This window comes from Dipteris shenzhenensis, chromosome 3 (genome assembly GCF_047967505.1).
Source record: "Dipteris shenzhenensis isolate YYH24624 ecotype China chromosome 3, Dip_SZ_1.0, whole genome shotgun sequence".
NCBI classification, from domain to species: Eukaryota; Viridiplantae; Streptophyta; class Polypodiopsida; order Gleicheniales; family Dipteridaceae; genus Dipteris; species Dipteris shenzhenensis.
The window spans coordinates 29,862,295-29,881,343 of NC_141598.1; the positions used below are offsets into that span (position 1 = coordinate 29,862,295).

General features: G+C 44.9%; 1 protein-coding gene across 3 annotated transcripts; it reads left to right on the plus strand.

Annotated features, from left to right (window-relative positions):
* The first annotated feature begins 877 nt into the window (after window positions 1-877).
* Window positions 878-18,553, plus strand: LOC147903637 (F-box protein At2g26850-like). Of its 3 annotated transcripts, none has more exons than XM_087400325.1 (5): window positions 878-2,132; window positions 2,420-2,499; window positions 3,477-3,655; window positions 12,846-12,920; window positions 17,951-18,553. In XM_087400325.1, exons 1-5 carry the CDS (start codon window positions 1,662-1,664, stop codon window positions 18,163-18,165), a joined length of 1,020 nt encoding a protein of 339 aa, XP_087256451.1. In that variant the 5' UTR covers window positions 878-1,661; the 3' UTR covers window positions 18,166-18,553. The 3 variants fall into 3 exon arrangements, with proteins under 3 accessions (XP_087256451.1, XP_087256471.1, XP_087256461.1); XM_087400345.1 differs by having other exon boundaries at window positions 17,978-18,553; XM_087400335.1 differs by having other exon boundaries at window positions 2,423-2,499.
* Window positions 18,554-19,049: the final 496 nt, after the last annotated feature.

Below are 19,049 nucleotides of genomic sequence, written 5' to 3' on the forward strand. Positions count from 1 at the left end.
TTTACACCCATCGTTTCCCTTTTACAAGTTATTAGAAATATTTATGGAGCTACTTTACACTTATACTTATAATGTCACTCCAAAAGCAGGGCCTTCGTGGGATCCCCACCTTGTTTTCTTCACACACTACCAGCAACGAGGGACACACGGCCTGTGGCTTACGTGCCTGAGGGGAATCGAACGCAGATAGCCACTCAAGTGGGTGAATGCTCAAACGGGATGAGACCACTCGCGTTTGTAGAGGAGGAAATAGAATTGGAGGATGGCCACCACGTGTGTTGTTCACAGCATCCGATGGTCATTGGGCTGCTACTGTATGCCACTGCCATGTGATTGGTGGTGCAGGGGTTGGAGGAGATAGAATGAGCCGATCGGGAGGTCGTGGCCGTGGCTGGGAGCAACTAGGACGACAACTGTTCACACCATGTTTTGGAGGATGGTTGACAACCGACGTGAGCTGGGCCGAATTGAAGCACCGATGCGGTAGAGCACCCTTGCTCGTCCCGGTACGGCTACCAGGAAGTGCTGACATGACGTTTCTGTTGATCACCAGTACAGTGCTCGCCAAACCGGGTTGAGCATATAAAATTCCCGGTTGAAATTGAAAAATCCCGGTTGGAGTTGACGGTTGCCTTTAATTTTAAGGACCAGGATTTACATATTTTAGTTATAAATCCCGGTAACACTATAAATTTTTATGGAATTTTATAATTTAACCCATGTAGCTTTAATTTTCAAGGCTCAGAAAAACATTTTTGTCGAGCACTGCACCAGTACGGCGGCGACGTCGTGACGTACGGAATAGACGAAAGGCTGCCGGCCTGATTTTACAGACTGTTCATCTTTGAATTCCCACGTTGTGAGTGAGTCCCACGTTGTGAGTGAGAGTATTGATGAGATGATTGATGAGGAATTGAGAATGATGATGGAGGAAACAAGGAATCTGCAGCCTTATTACAGACTGTTGTCTGAATTCCGGCGAAGAAGAAAAGACGTCTCATCGACGATCATGGAGTAAAACAAGGAAAGCGGATTAAAGTTTGGAGATGCAGACTCATTGCAGAGCCGTAGTCTTGAGCGTGCTGAAGCAGTGGGTCAGTGCGTCATCGGCGTTCGAGCAGGAGGAGTTTGGAAATCGCGTAGATGATGAAGCATTGAAGCAGATGATCTATGGATCGAGGGAGCTCATCAGGGAGTGATGAGCTCGCCCAGAGCTTTGGCAGAGCTCCGTTGACAGGGAGGCCGCCATAGCTGAACAGCCACGGATTTTGGTACAGACGGAAGGCCACTCAAAACGTAAATCGCACCAGTGAGATGCGTGATCGCTCTGATTTTGTTTTGTTTCGGCATCAAATCCGGCACCTATTCTGGGTTGTGTTTTGCTTTTCTGGACTAATAATAAATCGCATCCGATGTGAGCACGACGCGCCACTCTCCCCAGTGATTATCAGCGTGAAGGCTACAATCCTCGAGTTGTTGGATCTCAGCTAGCAAAGCGCCAAAGATGCTTTTGGGTGCTTTGAATCGCATCTCCTTGTAGAATCTCTCCATGCTCTTCTGCTTTGGCTATCCGCAGTTCTTTTGAATTGAGCAGCCCTTCCGGATTTTCTATCTCCTCAGTCTCGTGAGGTCTCAAGAGCTTGCTCCGATTCCAGGCTGAAATGTGCCTGAACATGGTGTACACGTCGAACGTAGAGAACGCTGAGGAAAGCGAATTCTTTCCTCTGCTGGAACTTCCCGAGCTAGTTTTGGAACAGGTCCTGACTCGACTTTCAGCGGATAATCTTCGTGTGATGGCCGGAGTAAGCACTCAGCTTCGAGTAAGGTGCAAAAGCAATCATTTTTGGGAGCCTCTCCTGAAGGCAAAGTGGGGGAAAGTAGTAGGAGCGGTAGCGTACAAGGAATGGCAATGGAGCGTGGCTCTAAATTATCATACAGGCTCTGTAGCTGGTCGACGCGGCTATAGCTTCTGGACATGGCCTCTTAATTGCATCTGGCCTTTCTCTTTGCTCCGATTGGACGAAAGTGAGAAGAAATTGAAGGTGGAAACGCCTCTCGACTCCCTGATGGCATGGTACTGGGCCTTGGAAAGCGGCGACTTCTGGTTCCCAGCGCAAGTTTATAATCGTGAGGTATTACTTAAGCAATTGAATCTTTTTTATGCTTTCTTTACGTCGTGGTTATAGTCCATAAACCACAATTCTGTCACCCTCCTGCCCAACCTAGTCTGCTCTTTCTCATTCTTACTGCGTTGCTACTTTAAAGAGTGACAATATGCGTAGACCGGAAACGTGGGTGATTGCTTTCAGGGAATGTTTGCAATGTGTAACGTTCTTTCACAAGCATGCCCACCGCAACCTAGCGAACTTGATTCTCCTTCATAAGGTTTTAGATAAATAATCTAACCCATGTTTTGTAGCAGGGACATGTGGGCTTCATGTTATCTTGTTACGATGCGGAACTGAGCTACGATCGCAGCACAGACACATTTAGAGCTAGGTGAGTCAAAGCAGTCACTGCAAAGCAAAAGTAGGAAGGAAACCTATCACGATCGCATTTTATTAGAGCTACTCCTCGCATGAAAGCCGCTTTAATTGTCACCTTGGCACATGAAAGTCAAGGGGGACATTTAATCACTGAATGCGTCTCTGATGACAATGGCTGTTGCTGTCAAGTATTCCCTTGTAGATCAGGCTTCTCTAATTCTGTTCCAGTCTGTGATAGTTGCTCTGCTCTCAGGAAAATTTTAACTGCACTAGCAGCTTGTGTTGGGGTCGTGATGAGCATTGATTTTGCATACAGTAGATGTGAAGCTTCCCTTCTACACTCTTCTTACGAATATCATTAAATTTCAGTTTTTTCTCTCTAGCTTTGAATGTGAGTGTCTCTTTTTTCTTTCATTCCCACAATATTGGTAACTTGTACGCTTGGAAATTGAGTGTGACGCTTCTGTATGTCATGTGAGCTGGATGCAGAATCATCATGCACGACTAGTCACATTTCGCTCACCCATATTTGAATCCTGTTGATAGTTTTTACAAAACATATAAAATACATAAATAAATAAATTTTGTGTACATATGTGTGTGTATGACCCCCAAAAAAAGTGTGTATGTGTGTGTGTGAGTTCTTCTGTGCATCTTTACGACAATCGTCTTATGATTGTCTGCCTGCACAGGACCTAGATTATCCTACCTTCTTGTCATATAATGATGTCTTCTGATGTTTGTAGCTGGTTGTCCTTTTCTTTTGGACAGTTTTTTGTAATAGAATGACAAATGGATTTCACAAAAGAAAGTGTGTGTGTGTGTGTGTGTGTGTTTGATCCTTTGAAAAGTAATTCCAGGGCTTGAGATACATAGCATGTTGGAGTAGGAACCTGAAAATCCCAGATCTGAGGCTTCTAGTTAGATCTCATGGCATTATTTTGGGCCTGCATCATGTCTTACTGTTAAATCGATGTTGGTTTTCTGCAGGTATCCTCCACATGGTCCCAATACCATTGTCATTGAAGAAGGCGTAAAGTGGGATAGATTACGTCCTGCTCCTGTAGATACCGCTGCACATGGCCTGCATATTACCACTAGTCTGGCTGATCTACGGCCAGGAGACCATGTGGAAGTACAGTGGAGAAGAAATAAAGAGTTTCCTTATGGTAATCGTCTGAGATTTTCTGCTAGGTTCTTTTGTATCGATGTTGCTAGCCTGGTTTCATCGTGACTGCAGCAGTATTAATGGTACACTCAGAGCTATCATAGCGAATTTTCTTGCAGGCTGCAGAGTTATGGATTTACCTTCACTGCTAGAGTAAATGGCATTAATAGAAATGACCCAAGCGTGAAGCCAAGTGACGGGTAGTAAAATGACTGTCTAGCGCCAACGTTGTGCATGTAGTTTTCTGCTGTAGCACATTTAGTCCATCTTGTATTGAGCATATGTCACGAACTATGCCAGCAACTCAGTGAGCCAGTTGAAGGACATGTTGCAAGCCACACTGAAGGAAATGCTGAGCGAATGGTGAGGCTACGGACATCTGCAGTCCTACCCTGCTGACTAAAACAAAGCAGCAGTTGGACAAGGTTCATAAAAGCAGAGCTTGGTGCAGCAAAGCTTAGGAACTAACTCAGAAGAGCAAGACTGACCGTTCAATGAGGCAGCAGAGTAATGAGGCATGCTCAGCCAATTAGAAGGGGCTAGACAGCCAGCCAGATTCTTGACCAACAAGCCAACTTGTTACTGTGATTATTTAGAGTATCTACATAATACTCTGAAAGAGTAAACAGCCATACATCAGTTTAAGACTGAGAGTCTTTTGGTTTTGATTAAGACCTCTGATTAGGGCTACGCCTTCACAGTAAACTGCCCATTTTCCATCCTTTCTGGCAGCCTTGACTTTAGCTAATTCAGTTGCCTTATTCTTGAGTTGAGCTTGTTAAGCTCCTCAGCTATCCATACTTTGGTACCCTTCAGCTTGTAAGATTGTCGAAGAAGCTTGATCTGCATATCTTTTGATTTCAGTGCAAGGATTGCATGACCTTTATAGTGCGTAATAGAAGCTGGCCTGGAGTTGTATCCTGCTCATCATCATCCATCCATTCAATGTTGGGCAAGCCTGCTTGATCTTTGTAAATATTTCACACACTGTGTCCTCCTCTTTATACCAATCTTTTGGGAGTCCCCCTATTCTAATATTGAGCGCATTATCACATCTAGCTTCGTGTTCTTTAATCTCTGCTTGAAAATCCGACTTACTTGCTTTGGTGTCCACTTCCACAATCACTTCCTTCTTAGCAGTTTGTACTTCAATTTGAACAAGATCTTTGACTGTAGAGACTAGCTGCAGGGTAGGGGGGGAATCCTTACAAGATTTTACAGCCTCACCAATTATTGCCTGCTTACCAGGCCCTTCTAGAAGTCAAGTCTTTACTTCTGCCAGTTCCAATCGTAGCTTTCTCACTGCCTGCTGTAGATTAAAAATATGATCGGGATGGGTCATTTTGAGCCCTCTTGTTGGTAATTGCGTGCATATGGAGAGGGTGTCATGCTTGCAACTGTAGAGTACCGCGTCCTGATGGAGGTTGAAGGAGTTGAGGGGGACTTGGAGGAGAGGGTAGGCCAGTCCATCATTGGCTGTCTGTTGAACCCCCGAGCTGAACCTAACCACCGAGTTGGATTGGGGGTTTAGCCCAACTCAAGGTTAGTGTTAGTTTGCTGCTGGCTAAGGCGACTGGGTGACGGGATGATGGGCTGAGGCGGGGAGCTGACGGGCTGAGAGAGAGGGCTACTAGCTGATGGGCTGTACAGCTGCCGGGAGGGAGAGGTACGGCTGATGGGTGGGAGAGAGAGAGAGAGAGAGAGAGAGAGAGACCTCTACGTGGTCTGAGGGTTATGACTGTTGATACCCACAAGACCTAGGCAACGGACAACCCCGACATGCCAGGAAGCCTCACAAAAGTTTAGCTCGGTGACCTCAGTCAAGGAGTAGATTACCTACTCCGTCAGGGAAATTCATTATGATGTGCAGCTTGACATGTTTTGGTGATTAGGATTATGCTGATAAATCTTTCCCGACATAAATAGTTTGTGGAAACACATAAACGCTCTTAGTAGTGCATCACACATCATGCATTTTTTGCTCTCATAGGCCATTTGGGTCCTCTCTCTCTCTCTCTCTCTCTAGTGTGTCTCAATAGGTGTGAGTTTGTCTGATTCACATGTGAGGAGATCTTGCCTCATATTCAGTTGTGAGATTGCAACCAGGCAGCAGATAACGTATTTCAGACCATCCGGACTGAAAGATCACAATTATGCTGAGTGCTGTCATGAGGGCTGCTTTTTGGACCTCTCCAAGACCCTTTAGAGGCCCTTTTTAGCCAATGGTTTAACGGATACTTCACTAGAAATTGGCTAAGAGATTGTAGTATGTAATTCTACAATGTTTTCCTTGTCTTGTATCTCTTAGGAAGCATGTATGCTCTCCATTTAAGGACTTTTATCGTGTACGTTATTGTCATGTGCACAGATTGGTATCTGACGTGTACTGGGTACACAAGACTAGCTTAGGTAGCCGGGGGAGGCTTAGGGCTAGGCAAGCTTGATTCTCGGGTTGAGTGGCAAGGGTACGAACCAGTTAGAGGTCTTTGCTATTTTTGGCGCTTGGGGCCCGAGGCTATATAAGGGGCTTAGAGGTTCAGTTCTCAAAGAGCCGATGGGAGCAAGTCTCATTCCCAGGTGCTAGGTCTGATCTTGGATTGAGTCACGGATGTGTGCCTGCATCATAGCGTAGCCCAAGGCCCAGTAGCAGATCCCAGGCTTCACAGCACCACCTGGTGGTATGGGACACCAAGCTGGTTAGGATCTGGTTGGGAGTTCGTGCCAGTAGCTCAGCTCGTGGCTCGGAGGGGACATCTCCTGATTCGGGATTGCATCCCGTAAATGTCATGGTTGGGTGGTGAGCAGCTTGCTCAGTTTCCTTATGTTTGGTGTGTTCTTGTGTTTGCTTGCAGATCAGAGGTTTCAGGAGTGCTGGGGTCGTGTCAGTTGGTATCAGAGCCAACTCCTAAGATAGGAACTTCTGTTGTGAGAATTTTGGACGATGTTTTCTCCAGGTATGCCCTAATTTCGAAATTCGTGCTCAAACCTTGCAAGTGTCTGCTGGTTCATCGATTAAGGGAAGTGGTATTAGATTGGGATAGAAGGAAGGAGAGAGAGAGAGTGCAGGGTGATTTCGTTACAAGAAGTGACAGGTTGAGAGAGAGGGAGAGAGGTGTAGTTAGGAGGAAGTAGTGAGGTCCAGGTAGAGGCGTCAGAAGGGAGTCAGGAGAGAGCGCACTGTTGGGGCGAACCAAAGGGGATCCCATGCGTCGGCTGGTTGCTCAGGCAGGTAGAAGGGGAGCGCAGGAAGGTGGGCAGTAGGATAGGGCTAGATCGCAATCTAGGCCAGTTGCTTTTCGGGGGGTCCTGGAGGCTTAAAAAAGCAATATCCCTCCGTTTTTGGAGGGTGAGCTTTTGGAAAAGCAGGGCTTTACGAAAAGCCTGCTCTCCCGCTATTAGTTCGGCCGATTTGCCTTCTCCCATAGCCTGTAAATTGCGTAGCATCCCAGCCCCTCTACACCTTCACGCACGGGAGCCAAACTACCTGTACAGCCTGCTGCAGCACTTCGTACGGACAGCCAGGTGCGGAATCCCAAGTCCAAGAATTCGAGTTGCCGCATCAGCTCAGCACAGCCAGCTTACCTTCTCCATCGACCAGCTTTCTCTTCTTCCATTGCCTCCTTCTTGGCCAGCTTTCACTTCGGTTCTACCTCCTAGCTCCGAGGCCACCTGCTTGCTTCTCTTCTCTAGCCTATCTTCTCATCAGATCCGATTCAGTTATGGCTGATTCTGTAGACCCTGAGCTTGCGATGGGAGACCAGGATATGAACTACCATGCGGAGGATGACCAGGGTCTCTACGATGATCTGATTACAAAGACAGCCTTCAGTGAATTCACCACTGCTCTTGCAGGTTAACACGAATCAAACGGGGTTGACACAGCAACTCCAAGGGATTCAGACTACACTCATACTTTTGACTAGCACTGTTCAGGCACTCACGCATGTGGATGCCACGGCTTCAGTGTTAGGTCCGAACATCGCTCCAGATCCTTTTCCCGGAGATCAGAAGTCTCGTACCAAGGAGGTTGTTGACACTTGGTTGCACCAGTGGCAAGTACACTTTCAGTTTCACCCTTACCTGGATGATAAGAAAATACAGCTTGCAGCAGGGTTTATGTCAAGGAAGGCTTTATTGTGGTGGAAGGAACTCTGACCCAAGCCTGCAACATGGATAGAATTCGAAGGGGTCTTCAGGAAAGAGTTTCTGAAGAAGGAGGAAGATTACGATATCGTAGGTAAGCTCAAAGCCCTCGATATGTCCAAGCTGAATTTGGCTTTTGAGGTTTATCTTTAGAGGTTTCGGGATTTGCAGACCAGAGCTACAAAGATGGATCCAGTGACCTTGTTAGGTTTCTTTGTGGATGGTTTGCATGACTCGTACAAGTTACAGATCAAGAATAACAAGTGTACCAGTTTGCAAGAGGCCATGAATTACGCGCGCATCTATGATGATACCATGGCCAGCGCAAAGGGAACCACAATTGTCGACACGGGTGGGAAGAACAAGAGGAAGTTCTTCCAGTCTACCACTGGTACTGGGGAGTTGAAGTCTTTAGACAACGCCTCCAAGAAACATTCGACTCAGGCGAAGAATGGTCGTGCCCGTTTCCTTCGTACCTTGAAGCTAAAGAAAGAAGGACATTGCTTCATATGCGAGGAGCGGGGCCACACTAGGAATGATTGTCCTAAGTGCAAGAATCAGAAGCAAGCGTCGGAACTAAAGCTCCATGCGGGTCCAGGTACCAAAGCTAAGGGAGCTAATCAAGTTTTGATGACAGGTAATGTCATTACCTGCCCAATTTCTTATAATTGCACTTTTAATAATTCGTTATTTGGTTCCCATGATCTTTTTCGAGTTTATGGAGAAGTTAGGGACCAAGAGTTCACATTCTCTTTGACTCGGGCAGCTGTCGCAACTTTGTTAATTACAAACTTGTGCAGAAGATGGGGCTGTCCACGATACCTAGCGATCACACCTACGAGGTGCAGCTTCTAGTTGGGAAGCAGTTTTGGGATCGTAAGATTGAAGTGTTTTCTATCCGGATTCAAGACTACACAGCTGCTCTTACGTGCTATGTCATGCACTTGAAGCACGTGGACTTGTTAATCGGAATAGAGTGGTTTAAAACCCACGATATTTGGATTGGATGAAAGGAACAAACTCTTTCTTTTTTGGATAAGGACACCCAATTTTGTATTCAGTGTGATAATATTCCCTCTTCTTAGGGACCTATTGTATCTGCGATGCAGCTTCAGAGTATATTAAATACTTCTCATTATGATGTGTATCAGTGTGTTTTGATTCCGCTTTCTTCATTTGTTGTCTCTGTTAATAGCAAGAATGATTTAAGTGTGTTTGAACACCGTGAATTGAGAACGTTGTTGGATGCTTTCATGGATGTATTCCCTGCTCAACTATCGGAAGGTTTATCTCGAGAACGGGCAGTAGACCATCGCATAGATTTAGTACCTGGGGCTCAACCTATTAGTGGTTCATCTTATAGGATGAGCCAGCTTGAGGAGGATGAGTTAGCTTCATAGCTACAGGATTATCTGAATATGGGCTATATCTGCCCAAGTAAATCACCTTGGGGAGCACCTGTCCTCTTAAGAAAGGAGAAAGATAATTCGTGGAAAATGTGTATAGATTATAAACGATTGAATAAAGTGACAATCAAGAATCGATACTCTCTTCCTCGTACCGATGATTTGATAGACCGTTTGGCTGGAGCGAAGTATTTCACTAAGATTGATTTGCGTACGGGTTATCACCAAATCTGTATCTATGCTAAATACATAGATAGAACCACATTCCGAACTAGGTATGGCCACTACGAGTTTCTCGTATTATCTTTTGGTTTGACCAATGCTCCTGCTACCTTCCAGCAAATGATGAACGATTTGTTCCGAGATTTTCTGGGCAAATTCATTGTCATGTTCTTAGATGACATCTTGGTATATAGGTGAACGCTAGAGGATCACATTGGACACCTCCGGATTGTCTTAGTTATACTAACACATCATAAACTTTATGCCAAGATGAGTAAATGTGACTTCTTTATGAAGGAGATCATTTACTTAGGACACAAGATTTCTTTTAAAGGTATTAGCATTGATTTGGATCGTATCCAGAAGGTTTTAGAATGGCCTATCCCTCAGACTGTGAAACAACTTCTTCTTTCGTAGGATTCACGGTATTTCTACGGAAGTCTGTGTGTGATTATTCACACATCATGGCACTTCTAACAAACATATTGAAAGGTCGTGGACGCAGGTCTACCTAGTCGATCTCTTGGAATGATGCATTGAACAAGGCTTTTGAAACCTTGAAGTTAACTGTCAAGGAAGCACCCGTTCTTGCATTACCCGATCTTACCCGGCCTTATGTTTTAGAGGCCGATGCGAGTGATTTTGCGATTGGGGCAGCTTTATTTCAAGAGGGCAGACTTGTAGCTTTTGAGAGTAAGAAGCTAGACGACACCCAATATCGTTGGCCCACACTAGAAAAAGAACTCTATGTAGTTGTGTATGCTCTAAAAGTTTGGAGACACTACTTGTATGGTTTGAAGTTTCTTGTATTGATTGATCACCAGTTAATCAAGTATGTGTGTGATGGGTCTGAATTGAGGGGACGGAAGGCTAGATGGGCAGAATTAATGCAAGATTTTGATTTTGAAATACGTTATCGCAAGGGTTCCTTGAATAGTGTGGCGGATGCCTTAAGTCAAGTCAAGTTTGTAAATGCTATGTCATTTACGGAAATATCCTCAGACCTATTTCAATCCTTGAGAGCGCTTTGCGCAACTGATAGTCATTTCAGTTCTTATTGGCAGAAAGTCCAGGATGGGAGCTCCATGGTTGACCAGGACTCAGGGATTGTGCCACCTACGGTACAGGCGACGGGAGATTAGTGGATGATTAGGAACGGCTTGCTGTTTTGGAATGGAAAGATATGTGTGCCAGATGTTTTGGATCTTTGATCCAAGATTCTCTGGGAGTGTCATGATGCTCCTAGTGCTAGACATCCAGGTATAAATCGGACTCTGTCTCTTGTGAAGCATACCTTTTATTGGCCTAGGATGCGTGCATTTATAGAAAACTATGTGGTAGGTTGCCGGGTTTGTCAGGTTACTAAGGCAGAACGCCTTAGAAGTGCGGGTTTATTACAGCCATTGAAAATCTCAGGTAATAAGTGGGAAAGTATTTCCATGGATTTTATTACGGGGTTGCCTAGAATGCGCAAGGGTCATGACTTCATTTGGGTCATAGTGGACCGTCTGACAAAAACGGCTAGATTCTTACCTACTAGAACAACTATTTCAGCTGTTCAGCTGGCTCATGAGTTTGTGGATCACTTGTTTAAGCTGTATGGTTTGCCCTCTGACATAGTCAGCGACATGGACTCGAAGTTTACAAGTAACTTTTGGACACTTGTTTTTGAGAAGTTAGAAATTACTCAGTTCCTCAGATCATGCACAATCCGATGGCAGTACAGAGAAGGTCAACCAATTGGTTGAAGATATGCTTCGGGCATATGTTTCTAAGAGACAGTCTTCATGGGAAAATTATCTACCTATGATAGAATTTGCTTATAACAGTGCAAAGCATTCGAGTACTGGTTACAGTCCTTTTATGCTTATGTACGGGTTTCAACCTAAGTCACCAGTTATGATTGGGTTAAAGGGAATCCAAAATGATGCTGCAAAGACATTCTTGCAAGACATGCAAGAAATGTTGCAGTTTGCTAAGGAGTCTATTAGAAGTGCCCAAGATCGGGATAGATTTTATGCTAATAGACATCGTTCACCTATAGAGTTCTCTGAAGGAACGATGGTATATTTGCGTATTCCCAAGGAATCCAAGAGCCTAAGTACTGGTTTGGTTCCTAAGTTATCCCCCAGATACTGTGGTCCGTTCGAGGTTATTAAAAGAATTGAAGCAGTTGCATATAGACTAGAATTGCCTCCTGATGTTAAAGTACATCCAGTGTTTCATGTTAGTAGACTGAAAGAGTTATTGGGTGCAGATGATCAACTTGTTTCTCCTAAAGAAATAATAGAAGTAACAAATTTGACTTTTATTCCACACGAACCTGAGAGTATTCTTGAATTTCGTGAAAGATAGATTCGTAATAGAACTATCACGAAATACAAGATCAAGTGGAAGGATCGTGTTGAGGAGGATGCAACATGGGAGACATTACAGAGCCTTTAGAGGACATTCCCGGGTTTTTTAGCGAACTCAGGAGTGAGTTCTTAGAGGAGGGGAAGTATGTCATGTGCAAGGATTGGTATCTGACGTGTACTGGGTACACAAGACTAGCTCAGGTAGCCTGGGGAGGCTTAGGGCTAGGCAGGCTTGATTCTCGGATTGAGTGGCAAGGGGTACGAACCAGTTAGAGGTCTTCGCTATTTTTGGCGCTTGGGGCCCGAGGCTATATAAGGGGCCTAGAGGTTCAGTTCTTAGAGAGCCGATGGGAGCAAGTCTCGTTCCCAGGTGCTAGGTCTGATCATGGATTGAGTCGCAGACGCGTGCTTGCATCATAGTGTAGCCCAAGGCCCAGCAGCAGATCCCAGGCTTCACAACGCCACCTGGTGGTATGGGACACCAGGTTGGTTAGGATCTGGTTGGGAGTTCGTGCCAGTAGCTCAGCTCATGGCTCGGAGGGGACATCTCCTGATTCGGGATCACATCCCGTAGATGTCATGGTTGGGTGGTGAGCAGCCTGCTCAGTTTCCTCACATTTGGTGTGTTTGTGTGTTTGCTTGCAGATCAGAGGTTTCAGGAGTGCTGGGGTAGTGTCAGTTATCTCTCTCGTGTCCTCTCTCTCTCTCTCTCTCTCTCTCTCTCTCCCTTCCTGATGAGATGGCCATTCATTTTGCCTCGATGTATGTAGTCTACTGTGCGTGCCTGTGTTGTGTGCATGTCAGTATGCCTGTGCACATGTTATGCTTCTGGGATTGCAATAATACAACTCTAGAATTATTCCCTTGTTCCAGAGGGCCGTACCTTATTTTATTTCCTCATATTATCCACTCTCCTTGCATGCTCTCTGTTCGAGATACTGTATCTCTTATATATTCTGTCATTCAAGGATTGCCTGGTATATGATGATTCCTACATTCAGGCATTACAGTAGCTCAGTCCCAGAGACTTTGCTAACTGAATGTTGTCTGTGATGTGTTGCAGGATGGTGGTATGGAGTTGTGGGTCATCTTGATTCATGCAGTAGAAACAGCCACGACTGCCGCTGCCATCTGGACGGTAAGTGAGCAAGAACAAGATTTTACTCTGCAGATTGATTATGTTTTGGGCTTGGAATTCTCGTTAGTAAAATTTTGGACCTGCCTTACAACCTACTTGAAGGGAACCTTTGGATTTTGAGTCAGTGTGTCCTTTGACCTTTTGTTAGATAAGCTAATCATGTGTTGTTCCACTGGATCAGTAGCATGTATGACATAAATGATTATGAATGACTTATTGTAGTAATGGCTAATCTGAGGTGCCCTTGAATGAACTCATTAGTAACACATCTGTTGAGGGCATTTTCAACTTGGATGAAGTATGACCCAATTAGGATAAAATCCTGACAGAGCCTCATACAAAATCATGTAGAAAAGAAATGAGGCTACCAATCCAGAGAATGGAAAAATGCCATGAAGGCCCTATGGTAGTATGTGTGAAGAATAAACCATGGTCCCATTCTCTCATGTGCTCTCTTGGCCATTGTGTTGCATGAGGAGCCCTGTATCCTTGGCCCAATTGATTATGAAGGTGTGAATAATGTCTTGCCAGTGACTGAGAGGTAAAAGTCTGAGTCCCACATATAGCCTTTGTGCATCTGGATCTCAGTGTCTGCCATGCAACGAGATGGGCAATATCTCCCAAGGTAGGTGCTGCTGATGGCCTTCACCATAGAGTTCAGGAGGATTATTTGAAAGGCTGAAAAGACAGTAGTTAGAATTCCATAGGAATCCAATAGCTGTGTAATACGATAGAAGAACAGTTGGCTGAAGGGGTCCAGAGAGACTGACAAGGAGGAGTGAGTGTGTGTGTGTGTGTGTGAGGGTATGTGTCCGAGAGAGAGAGGAGAAGGGAGTGTGGGAGTGTCCGGTGTGTGTGATGAGTGTGCGAGAGAAGACAAGTGTGGGGGAGAGAGTGTGTGCTTGTGAGAGTGTTAGCATGTAGGTATGGAAGAGAGAGAGAGAGAGAGAGGGTGTCGTGAAGGAGTGTGTGCACATGTAGGTAAGAACTGATCTGTGAAGAGTGAGGAAAGGGATTCGTGAAGTGGAAGCGGTCTTCAAAGTGTGTGAGGGTAGCGTGTGAATTGTGTGGGTTTGTGAGTGGCTTGTGTGTGTGTGTGTTGTGTGCATGTGTGAGTGAGACAACAGGCAAGTTGAGCAGGGCAACAAGACAAGTTATGACATGAGTGCGAACAGGGCGTAAGGGCCTGTGCACATGAGAAGAAGATGTGCAGCTGGTGCCATTAGATGATTTGGTTCATACGCTTGTGTGCTTTTCTTGGCTTTCTTGGCAAGCACTCTTCCCTGAGGCTATAAAGGGAGGGCAAGGGCCATAGTTGCACACACCGGCCAGTGAGAGAGCAGACCTAGGAGCTACCATTGTGGTTGTTCACCAGGCGGTATGGGACGCTAGGGGTGAGGTTTGGCTTGCAGGGTTGGCAGTTTCCATGAGGCTCTTTAGCCTGGGCTTGGTGGGGATGATCAAGTCTGGATCAGCATGGTTGGTTGGTGAGTCACCTGCCCACGATTCTGGTGTTGTAGACCATGGTTCCGATAGGGTTCAATCCTGTGAGGGCGTGACAATTATGTCCCTTGAAAGTAAGGGCAACCTAGAATCCAAACCCACATTTCTCAATTTCAGCGAGAAAAAACACTACAAACAAGTTTTGTGAGCACTGCTCCACAAAAATCACCTAGGGACCTGAGCTGCCCAACTCCCTGTTTCTGCTGCAACTCACCTTCTCCTTTCTCCCTCGTTATTTCCTCCCCGCCTAGCACTTCTTGCTGTCCATACTCTCAGTACGACAGCCATACAGCAGCTTCCCGTTTGGTCGCCTGCGGTAAGTCAACCCTTGCCTCACCATCGCTCTGTTCTTCCTCTCTCTAGCCTCGTCATTGCCCCTCTCCATACAACCTGTATGCATGATGGCAGCCATGCAATAGCAGGTGCTCTTTGTGAAGGCTGGCACAGATTTTGAGACGAGGTTGAAGTGCCATAATCCATTGGTGCTCAGATTTGGATCTCAATTTTGGAGGGTGCCAATTCCAGCACCAGAGCACCACTCTTTCTCCAGCGAATCGAAAGCTGCCATCTGGCGCTGGTGTTCGGTTACAGTCCCTTCAATGCTCAGGAATTGGTGCAGATGTAGATGTTGAGGCCAATCAAAAATGGCCAGCTCTCCATGTGAGAGCTCCCTGCAAGTACTCAGAAGTCTATTTGAAACAAGTCAAACCTCTATTAAATGCTTCAAACTACTCCAGCAATTTAAGTGCCAAGAAAAGGCAAAAAAGCAATCTTGCCGACCCATGTTCCTAGCACTCTAGCACGTCATCTGCCTGCTTGTCCCTAGCGTGCACATGGCATACTCCCCTTCCTCAAAGAGCTCACTCCTAAGCTCATAAAAACTGAAAGTAGTCAACTTGCTAGAAACACATTTTTGTTGGTCGAAACCAATGGACTCAAGGATAATCCTATCAAGAGATCCACCTGCTCAAAAACATCAAATGAGCATGAAGTCCTGGTCAAAAAACATCTCTTTCAAATGAACCGACTGGCAACTCTACTTTGATAACACAACCAATACCTAAGGTAGGCACATGCTACCAGTACCCAAGGTAAGCAACAACTGTTGTAACGAGTTGTGCCCAAAACATCTATCATTCTTTATGTCCTTTACATTGGGAAACCATATACTCGGAAAATGCCAGAATCTACTAACACAACAGTAGTCTCTTCCCAAACTGAAGTGAAATCAAATCTTTACTTCCCAAACTCGAAAAGTCAAAATATCTGCTTTTTAACCTCAAAAGCGTGTTCTAACTCGAAACAAATCTGACCGGTCAATCTCAAAGAAGCTTTGAGTATCAAGAACCAGTATTTTAACAGACATTTATAGAGCTTGCGCTGAGAAGAGACGGGTAGAGATGGCAAATCGCAAAAGAATCTCAGCCAGAGGAGCTAGCAATTATGGAAAAATCTGAGAGAAGGATGCCTTAAACAAGAAGCGAGAAAGAATTGGAGTAGTGCTGCGATGGAGTAGACTGTGAGCTGCAGAACCTGTCCTGGAATCCCTTCCTGCTAGATCACAATGAATATAGGCTGTGCGGGGCTCTGGACAAGGGAGGGTGGGGGTTCTAAAGCTGCTGGCCCAAGCTTTTAGCTCCAAAAAAGCTTCAAAAAGCTCAAATTTTCTTTTTTTTGTGTGGAAATAAGCTTTTTTTCCAAAAGCTTCTGCTGTTTTGGAAAGCATAGCTTTCCAAAAGAGCTCTCTCTCCTTTATCCATCCAAAACTAAAGCAGAGGCTACTACTTTCGGCAATTAAAGCTCCCAAAATCCATTTTCAAAAAAGCAAAACCCTACAAGCATCTTCCTAAAAGCATGGCCAGCCAATTGTGCCACACTCTTGCTCTACTCCCTGATGCGCCCTCCCACACAAGTCTCCTAGCCTGACCAGGTCCTTGCCAATCAATTTGCAGTACCCTACTCTTCAGAATCCAGCTCCCATCCCTCCTTTCCAGGGAAAAATTCACATCTAGGTCTCATCTAGGACAAACTCGCTGCTAATCCCCAATCAGATTTCTCAACGACTGCAAGCTACTGCTCTTCTTTCCCCAAATTCCTGGTTCAATCCTCCTCACCACGAGGTGTTCTTGCACTAAAATCAGGATCCTCTCTCTCCAATCATGACAAATTCACATCCCTAGTTGATGAAATCACAAACTACTGCAAAATCTTCAGCAACTGCGAATTGTTTCCATACCTGGAATTTGCCACTCCAGCATACCTTGCGTCACTTCAACCATGATCGAGATTATCCACGATAGGGCAGCTCTGATACCATCTGTCACGCCCTGACATGATCGAACCCTATCGGAACCAAGGTCTACAACACCAGAATCGTGTGCAGGCAACTCACCACCCAACCATGTTGATCCAGACTTGATCAGTCCCACAAAGCCCAGGCTAGAGAGCCTCGTGGAAACTACCAGCCCTGCAAGCCAAACGTCACCCCTGGCGAGCCATACCGCTTGGTGAACAGCCGTGTTGGTAGCTCCTAGCTCTGCTTTCTCACTGGCCGGTGTGTGCAACTATGGCCCTGGTCCGAGTGCTCGCTAAGAAAAGCAAAAAAAGCCAAGAAAAGCACACAAGCGCCAAGAAAAGCCAAAAAAGCAATCTTGCCGACCCATGTAGGACTCTAGCCCACATCATCTACCTGCCTGTCCCTAGCGTGCACATGACAATAATATACGCGTTTAATTTGAAAATCTCAGTATTTATATGATTTTTGGAAAAATTTAAGATAGAACCTGGTTAGGCTTTAGGATTGCCCTTATTTAAGGGATTTAAAAAATGTTTTTTTTAAAGCACTGCTATGGATGGCGTTTCTCAGAAATAGTCTTTGAGAACCTCTCATGTATTTCACTTTCAAAGCAAGTGCTGCAGGATCTCCTAAAACGAGTTTTTTTCTCTCTAGTCAGATTGACTTTGTCTAAAAATAGCATAGACGGGGTCCCACAAATCAACTCAGGAATATATCAGTTAGCCATGGTCCACTCTAATTTGAGGCCAACAATTTCCCCAAGTGTACTCGCCTACCTTCACCTCTGCAATAGTGTCTCTATGACTCATGTCATAGTGGCTAGCTCTATTAAGTGTCAATGGGTTTTCTTTTCTTAGCCATTTTAGCAAGTTCCAAGACAGTATTATTGGAAAGCGTTGCAGTCTAGAAGGCTGCATTGGATTAGTCCTGGGAGCAACATCAGGAGTGCTCCTCAATTCAGTGTTTATCATATATCCAGAGTCTCTCATGAAAACGAATGTCCTAAGTTTGTCATGGGCCTTTCATCTACGTTTGGGAATCTATTAATGTGGTATGATGTGAGCATGTTCCAATGTTCTTTCTCTTCTTGGCAGTATTCTTACTGGATTTCCGGTTCGTGGATTTAATGCCTCTGGTATTTAGATTGCACTCGCGAAATGTGTGCTTTTGAATAATTCTTCCTGACTTGATAAGTAGAACATGAGATACTTGTTTTGCTCGTGTTTGATAGGTGGTGTTGTGGAATCTGTGCTGACAGATACCGTTTGGCTGGAATTCAACCACTACAGCATAGGTTCTAGATGGAGACAATCAGCAGTAAACAGGCATACCCATCATGAAGAGGGAAATGAGGCAGAAGGGTTTTATGGGGGTATCAGGAAACTGCAAAATGTGGAAGAAATCTCTACATGGAAACGCATGTGGCCCAAGGAATTTTTAGAGTAGGCTACCCACAGTATGATAATTTATTGGTTGGCCTTTATGGGACCTGAAAATGCACTGGCTTAGGTCACCAGTAGGAGGTCTCGGCTATCACATTAATGCAGCTGTTACATTAAAAAGTTGCGAAGACTCCCAACGTATTTTCTATTCTCAGCTAGCGTATTTTGAGAGTTCTATACTGCTCTTCTTAGGCTGGATCAATCCAAGCTCACATTTGTATCATACTGCATTCAGGAATCTCGTGAAATTGGTTGCTGAGAATTTCGGGATCTAAATGGACACATAACATAGCTGAATTGAATGAGAGAGATAGAGAGAATGATGATTTTAACGTCCACGGGACACCCAATATGGTCTATGGGAATTAATACATGCAAAATGCATTTTCAAAAGGGACTGTGATAAAAGAGAAACGAATTATCTCTAAGAGACGTCATCTATTTACATCACTGAGAGTCTTCTTGTCCTCGCTGAAATATCCTACGAGAGCGTCTCCTAAAAACTGCTCATTTTCCAGCTTTCTTAGCTTCTCTGATCTTCGCCAATTGTTGTCTTATGTTTCAGTTGTGCTGGGGTGAGGTCGTCCGCTATCCATAAAAAGGATGTGAATCCCGTTTTCCCTTGCTTTGAATGCCCGTCACAGTTGCCTATTATACCATTTTTAAACAAGGGTTGTCACTTGAGGTTAGCTCTTACCACATCTCACAATGTATCTTGAACTAATTATGTATCTTGAACCAATTCCCCCCACTCTGATGTATATATAGATGCTCGTTGTTTTTTTATCCTTGATCTCTAAGACGACCTGTCTCTCAAATTGCCTTCTTATGGTTTCCCGTTGCTTTTTAATATTGTAGCTTGAATGTCTTGATCTACCTGCTTAGTTA

Coding starts and splice junctions, on each gene's coding strand:
- LOC147903637 (XM_087400325.1), top strand. CDS start 1,662: ATGTGCCTGAACATGGTGTACACGTCGAACGTAGAGAACGCTGAGGAA. Junction 2,133..2,419: donor CGCAAGTTTATAATCGTGAG/GTATTACTTAAG, acceptor CATGTTTTGTAG/CAGGGACATGTGGGCTTCAT. Junction 2,500..3,476: donor ACAGACACATTTAGAGCTAG/GTGAGTCAAAGC, acceptor GGTTTTCTGCAG/GTATCCTCCACATGGTCCCA.